The sequence below is a fragment of the Austrofundulus limnaeus genome, unplaced genomic scaffold, assembly GCF_001266775.1.
Source record: "Austrofundulus limnaeus strain Quisiro unplaced genomic scaffold, Austrofundulus_limnaeus-1.0 Scaffold1683, whole genome shotgun sequence".
Taxonomy (NCBI): domain Eukaryota; kingdom Metazoa; phylum Chordata; class Actinopteri; order Cyprinodontiformes; family Rivulidae; genus Austrofundulus; species Austrofundulus limnaeus.
Window position 1 is genome coordinate 30,456 of NW_013954085.1, and position 7,685 is coordinate 38,140.

Here is a 7,685-nt window from a genome sequence, read left to right on the forward strand (position 1 = left end):
TACTTCCACAAACACAGGGTGCTGCATGTCACGTCAAGTTCTGAGACACGTTTTCTTCTGCGCATGCGTGTCACATCAGTGCTGTGTAGCGTTCACACAGGGGTCTGATGCAGGTCACATTTAAAATGTAATGTGAACGTTCACACAAAAAGATGGGATTTTTTCAAAAAATCAGAACTGAGCATTAAGACCTGCAGTGTGAATGTAGCCCAAGTGTTTCTGTGATGGACTGGAGACCTGTGCAGGTGTCCTCACATAGTGACTGATRGACATAGACACCAGCTCCCAGTGACCTATAAAAGAAAAAAACTGGTAAAGAAACAGATGGAGGATATTGTAATGAAAATACATTTAGATCACTTTGTAAACTGCATCAGGTTAGCATTTAATGAGGAAAGGGCAAAATGATTTTGTGGAAAACCTAATTTTTGTAGCCTGGTCTCTTGCTACTATTTGCATGTTATGTATGAGAAGGAGGTTATTATTACAAATAGTTATTAAATTAGTTATTTAGATAAATTTTCACATTTTAAATACTTTTATTGCTTGAAAATTTTCATCCTTACAGGTAAACATAAACACATCTCTTTAACAGCCTAAGTATAGTGAGTAAATGTTTCTTGTTCCATTAAAAATATTTGTAAATCTGTGGTTTTATCAGGCCCCCCACCCAATAATAATCACCCCAATCCTCTGTTCTGCTAATCCATGACTGTCTGTTGGCCACTGGGTCAGACAGGCAGTTAGAGTCCTCCGCCCCAAATGCCTAGCCCACCCCCCACCCCCCAACAGACACACAATCCCCATGCTCCCATGCTGCTGCTGACTGACACACACACACACACACACACACACACACACACACACACACACACACACGCACTCAGTTGGCAAACACAGCTGTGGCTGTTTAATGAGTCATAACTCTACAGAAACACCCGACAACTAAAACCACTTCTCCTTTATTGCAGCTGTGCTCTGACACACACACACACACACACACACACACACACACACACACACACACACACACCAACACTTCACAGCACCGTGACACGGGCTGCACACCAACAGGACCAGGACCAGGACCAGGACCAGGAGCCCTGCAGGACACTCACCTCGATGACCTGCTTGGAGTCCAGCCTGAAGTTAAAGTCTCCAAAGATAAAGAAGGGCAGCTTGTCGTAGCGCTGGTCTGTAATCCTGAAAAACAAACAAACATCAGCAGATTATTAAAGATCAGGAGGGGTACAGCGCCCCCCGATGGTCTGTTACTGTAAAATCAACAGTTGGGCTAAAGTCCCCTCTAAAACTTTAACTGAACGTCTGTTAGATTACAGATGGAAAACATTTTAATCGTGATAAAGAGTTTTAAGTAGATTTATGTCAAACTAATAAAACAGTCTTTACACAGATAAACAGATTTAAAAGTCTTTTAAATCCTGTGCAGTTAAATAAACGTTCTTTAWGAACATCTCCTCTGTGACGTGAGGTGAGGTGGATCACCTCTAAAGCTCCACAGCTGCAGCGTCTCAACCATTAAAGCTCATTTAAAGATGCAGCTAATTCAGATTTAATAAAGTCGTTGCAGCGCAGGCCGCTCCTGCAGCCAGCGGACAGGAAGTGGAGGTGTCTGCAGAGCCGGCTCTGCTGTCCCACCTCATCGTGTGAATAAATCTCAGGAACAGATAAGGCTGCATTTATGAGGCTGTAAAACGGAGGCAAGCTGCTGTGAAACACAGACGCTTCGTTTCTGAAGGAGGGAAACAGGAAGTCAGTGGATTCTTTCAAATTAAAGACATTTTATGAATAAATGTTTAAAAAACTATTAATTCTTTGTGCTTTCAGCGGCAGGCTGACGTCTGTGTGCAGCTACACAACAACAGAACTGTTCTGCAGGATTCGCTCTCCTGCTAACGTCTGCAGGACAGGAGCAGCGCGGCGCTCTGAGGTTTCCTCCTCGGGTCACAAGGTAACGCTCTGTTCACACCAGTGTTTCCTCAGGCCCGCGTGGCGACCCGCTGGTGTGAAAGTGGACTTCTTTTCTTGCCCATTGTGGAGCTGCAACATTAGCTACAGCTGAAAGGAGGCCAGAGTGTGGGAGGTCCACAGCTGGGGGGGGGCTCGCTGACYTCCACCCTCCATTAACCTGGTCTTCATCGTCCCCTCAGATAAACTGTAACCATAAACTGTCCGTGGGTCTGGACCCGGTTCTGATCTAACCCAGGTCTGGACCAACCTGCAGAAAAAGTTTGACCCAGAACCCAGCTGGTATCAAACAATCAGAACCCCAGAGTCCAGAAGATTTCAGACAAATCTACAGAAACTTTATTTGTTATAAAACTGTGGCAGMTGAACAACCGCCGAAATCAGCTGRAGTTATTTTAGCACAAAGAAGCAAGAGATTAGCTAAATACTAACGTTATCTTTCAGCTTGTACTCTACTTCTGTTAGCCTTTAGATAGTGTTTTTGCTATTTTTAGCCTGTAGTAGCCTTTTGCTATATTTGCCTTCCAGCTAGCATTCTACTTATGTTAGCCTTTAGCTAGGTTTTTTTGCCTTTTTTAGCCTTTAGTAGCCTTTTGCTATATTTGTCTTCCAGCTAGCACTCTACTTATGTTAGCCTTTAGCTAGTTTTTTTGCCTTTTTTAGCCTTTAGTAGCCATTTGCTACTTTTGTCTTCCAGCTTGCACTCTACATGTTAGCCTTTAGCTAGTTTTTTTGCTATTTTTAGCCTTTAGTAGCCTTTTGCTATATTTGTCTTCCAGCTAGCACTCTACTTCTGTTAGCCTTTAGCTAGTGTTTTGGTATTTCTAGCTTCAGCAGTTGAAACTCCTTCAGCTGTCGTTCGGCTGTCAGCCTTCAGACTGACGTTCAGCAGAAAATGTAACTCCTGTAGATTTCCCAGCATGCCTCTGTCCTCACTCTCTGTAACCGGGGCTTGTGAGATGATTGACAGCTGAGCGGAGCTATAGGACAGGCTGTTTGGGATTATGAGGGTCTATCTGGGGGCCGTGTCATCACTGCGTTCAGGTTCTGCTCTCACACAAAGACCCAGCTGAGTTCTGCCGTCTTTTGTCAGGAAATGTTGAGAATTCGGGAGAATGTTAGCGCTGTTAGGAATCCTGTGCTGACGTGGTCCTGAATGGACCAGAGGCGGCCCCCCCACAGGACCTTTGACACCGCAGGACAACCGCACCGTAACCCCACCGTTAGCAGCCCCTCTCCTTAGAAACGCCCACCCCCAGTCAAAACGCCACCACGCAGGAAAGACGCGTCTCTCAGCGGTCACACGGAGGTTGGTCAGAACCAGAGAAGAAGAGGGTTCAAATCTTCTTCCTGAGTAAAAACCTGAGAGATCTTTGAGTGTTAGCTCCATCCTCAGCTGTCACTCAGCTGTCAGTCAGCTGTCAGTCAGAACGCAGCCAGCTGATTGGTGCTCGTGGATAATGATGGTATCTTTGTTTTAATGTGTCTCAGTGTTTAACACATCGCTGAGGTTTAATGGAGGATGTGTGTAATCATCCGGTCCTCCTCTGCTGCTCAACATGTCTATTGGCTGGAACCCAGCGGGCCTCTCTGCTCTTTCAGCCTGTTGTTCTGGGAAAAGCCTAAAGGGAAACATTTAGATTGGAGGGCTCTTTGAGACGCTGTGACAGTTGACTGATGACCCTCCATAAAATGACAAAGCATGGCTCTGTGGTGGCCAGTGCAGCCCACTGCCTCCCCATGGGAAACTAATTGCTTTGAATTGTTAACGGCAACATTAATTTTCTGCCAATCACCGCTTTTCAATGCTCCGAAAATGAGCATGAAACAAGTCTTTTCAGCCGACAAAGGAGTTAAATGTCCCCAATGTTGATCAAATTAACTTCAGCACTATGACAATGGACTATATTTGTGTGAAAATAATGGCGCGGCACAAAAGACGCCTTTATTCCAGGATTTCACAGTTGTAATGTAAAACTGTTCTGCCCTGAATTGGACCGGCCGCTCTGAATGGGGGGAAGGAAAAAGAAACAAACTCTGACACACAAAAGGAGGTTTTTCTTTAAGTGAGATGGAAAAAATGTTGGTTTTAATTTAATTATTTCAGCAGCTCATTTACCAAGTTTACTATTAAACTCAAACGGTTGGATTTCAGCAGCAGAAACGATGCAAATTAAATGTTAAGATATAGTGGAATTATTTTATTCTCCTGCAGCAGTTTGGGTCAGAGGTGTAGGATTATGATTGGGGTTGGGGTTAGNAGAGGTGTAGGATTATGATTGGGGTTGGGGTTAGATTTTGTTTAGGGTTAGGGTTATGGTTTGGGGTTGGGGTTAGGTACTCTGGTCTCAGAGCCACTGCAGACCATCAAAACCCAGCAGCAGGTTTTGGTTAGGTTAGTTAGGTTGGGGTAAGGTTTAGGATTGGGTTTATTGTTTAGGGTTAGGCTTAGGGGTTGGGGGTCTCAGAGCCACTGCAGACCATCAAAGCCCAGCAGCAGGTTTTGATTAGGTTAGTTAGGTTAAGGTTTAGGTATAGGATTGGGGTTATGATTTAGGGTTGGGGTTAGGTACTCTGGTCTCAGAGCCACTGCAGACCATCAAAGCCCAGTAGAAGTTTTTGGTTAGGTTAGTAAGGTTTAGGTTTAGGATTGGGGTTATGGGTTGGGGTTAGGTACTCTGGTCTCAGAGCCACTGCAGACCAACAAAGCCCAGTAGAAGTTTTTGGTTAGGTTAGTTAGGTTTAGCTTTAGGATTGGGGTTATGATTTAGGGTTGGGGTTAGGTACTCTGGTCTCAGAGCCACTGCAGACCATCAAAGCCCAGCAGCAGGTTTCCAGCAGCGCCTCTCTTTCCTCTCAGAGCCTGTTTGATGTGCCTCAGCGGTGGGCTCCGGCACACTGAACACCGCTCCCTCTCAGCATTGTTCCCTGGAGGCCTTGAAGCACTTTGCAGATAAACACGCTCAGCAGTTAAAAGGCTTATCAGACATGTTGTGAATGGGCGTGAGCTGGATTATTAGGCAGGAGACACAGATAAGGTGCAGGCAGGAGAAGCAGGGCTCAGTTCTGATCTCAGCCGGTAGCACTTACACCCCCCTCCCTCACCCCCCCTGAAATGAGAGATTAGACCTCAGCGYGGAGGAAAGTGAGAACGGGGGGCAGGAGGGGGGTGCTTGGCTTTAGGTATTCCCTCTGTCCCTTTTCCTGCTTTCCCTGGGAGGGTAGGAGTCAGAGTCGGGACAATAGCCATAAAGATGGTTCCCAACCAGCCGCTGAATGGGGACACTGTTGGTGGTAGTGGCTCATTGAAAGCCCGGCCCGGGGACATTGTCCTCCCAGATCCACAGAGGAGAAAGGAGTTCGCTGGTGGCTGCCAAAAGGTTAGCAGCCCCTGTGAAAGGACCGACCCATTATTCACTGCCCTTTACAGAACCCAAACACCCTTTGTGCTCCTCCTCCCTTCCCCTTTGCACTGCCAGCTTTTTCTCACTCCGGTGCTCCGGATCTGCGCCCGACAGCTTCCCAAAAMCTGTGAGCGTGAGGCGCGATGCTCCCCCCACCCCAACCCCCCTCGATGAGTGGATCATTTAAAGACCGGCCCGACACTAAATACTCATCCTGCTTCAAGCAAACACATTCAGATCATTGGTTCCCAGAGGGYRGCTGTGGTGCAGCGGTAGGACCACCGACTTGAGACCAGAAAGTCACAGGTTTGTCCCCCACAACCCCTCTGAGTAACGTCATTATGAAAAATACTTCAACTGGATAAGTTTCAGGACAAGCAGAACCTGCAGAAACAAAACCATCTGCAACAACAGATCTGAACATCCTGGACCCCAGATCACACCCACCACACATCACATTTTAACCCCCGCTGACTCAAAACCAGGACCACCAATACAGTCCCAGTGAGTCTGTGGAGAGTGAGCAGGATCAGGTCTGCTCAGTCCCAGTTTGAACCATGGATTTTARTGATCCGTTTAAAGAGAGCTGACCGGGTCAGTACTCTGCTGCTCAAACTTCAGCCTTCAGATGAATTCACATAGAGTTCCTGCAGGTTTCAGTCAGGTCAATTTAAAACCATTTAAAGACCTTTTGAGACCATCAGGAATGACATTTAAGACTAAACCAACACATTAACAGAAACATTCAAATGGTCCCAGAAATTTTAACAAAGAAACCTTTTATTGCTATCAATGTATCTATTAAAGAATATTTAATTTTAATAAAAGAACAATAAATTATTTTAATGTAACGGTCATGCTGTGGACCACTTCCAACCAAGCGCAAAAATCACTGATACCAGCCAAGTCTCATTGAAAACACACTTTCCCATGTTTAAACCACAAGCAGTGGACATGACTGAACTTCTTTGATTTTTGGGTGGTGAGTAAGCCGSAGTATGCAGGGGGTGGCAGCGGTAAAATGTTGAAAACGTGGAAGTAAAGTGKGCCATTTKTAGCCTGCAGTTATCACAGGACTTGTAGTTTAACCACAGACAGAGACGGATAGAAACCGTAGCCCTTCATGRAGACAGATCACATCAACCTGTGAATACTTCGCTTTACTTTATTTATTTCTGCAGCCAACTCTTCTCAGGAATGATTGAAAGCAATAAATTAAGAGTTGACTAAATTAAATTTAAGACCTTGGATGAAAATCTGGGCGTTTTTAAGGCTTCTTTAGGCCTAAAGTTTTGATTTTCAAATTTGAGACTTTTAGACATTTTAAGAGCCTGCCTGAACCCTGTCACAGTGAGTTACAGAGACTCCCACAAGAAAACACCGAAGAATAGAAAGAAAACAGGCTCTTAGTGACACATTATTACATCTACATTTTATCTACAGTCATATCTCTACAGCCCGGTTCTAACGAGTTCAGTACCGGTCTAAGACGAAGCCCAGAGCCTTCTGCCGGGTCCCAGAGTAGACCGAGGGACTTCTCTCCCAGGCCACCAGGTTGGARGCATCGTGAAAAAGGTGAATGTTGACCAGATCGAAGGCACTGAGGACAAGAAGACTTTGGGTTAGTTTTCTGTGGAACAGCACACAAACAGAACATTAAAGGTTCTGAAAGACTAAACCTGAGCCCGCTCTAAGCCTAGCCTGAACCCAACGGTTGTGGAGGTTCTGAAACAGCTTTAGTCCCATCTAAACCCAGCTGCAGCACTTTGGTGCATGGGATAGAGTCTAGACCTGCATGAGCCAAAGTCTTAGTGGGTACGGCAGTGAAAACCAGCCCCCCAGGACCCTGATGAGGTGGGACCTGTTAATAAAACTCACCAGTCTGCCAGGGCCCAGCGGGTTCTGATGAATCCTTTTCTGGACCACTTGCACTGAAAAACAGAGAGACTTGATTGAAGCAGCTGAGATCAAACCTTTATCACCTAAAACAAGAATTTTAGTTTGAATATTTAGATTTAAAAATAAATCAGAATCTTTCCTAAACATTTGTCTGGTCTGATCTGAGAACAAACCATCAAACTCCAGGTACCAGGTACCAGGTACCAGGTCTATACCCGGTATGATGTAGTCTTGAAGTACTGGATAGTATCCAGTAAGTACCAGAACCATAGTTGCCAACTGTACTCGAAAGTACCTTGTAAATACCAAGTTTGTAGTAGTAGTAAAAAATAGGGTTGGGCAATATTGGCAAAAAAAATAAATCACGATTAATTGTGGTGTTTAGCCGATAAC

At 45.3% G+C, this 7,685-nt stretch overlaps 1 protein-coding gene across 1 annotated transcript in view; it reads right to left on the reverse strand.

Moving 5' to 3' along the window:
* The window catches only part of LOC106536095 (type I inositol 1,4,5-trisphosphate 5-phosphatase), a gene marked incomplete at both ends in the record, with an annotated part of 30,553 nt that extends 23,229 nt beyond the window's left edge, over window positions 1-7,324 (reverse strand). The window contains 3 exon segments of the mRNA XM_014033266.1: window positions 1,119-1,203; window positions 6,874-6,993; window positions 7,272-7,324. Coding sequence (XP_013888720.1) covers window positions 1,119-1,203; window positions 6,874-6,993; window positions 7,272-7,324 — 258 coding nt within the window.
* Window positions 7,325-7,685: the final 361 nt, after the last annotated feature.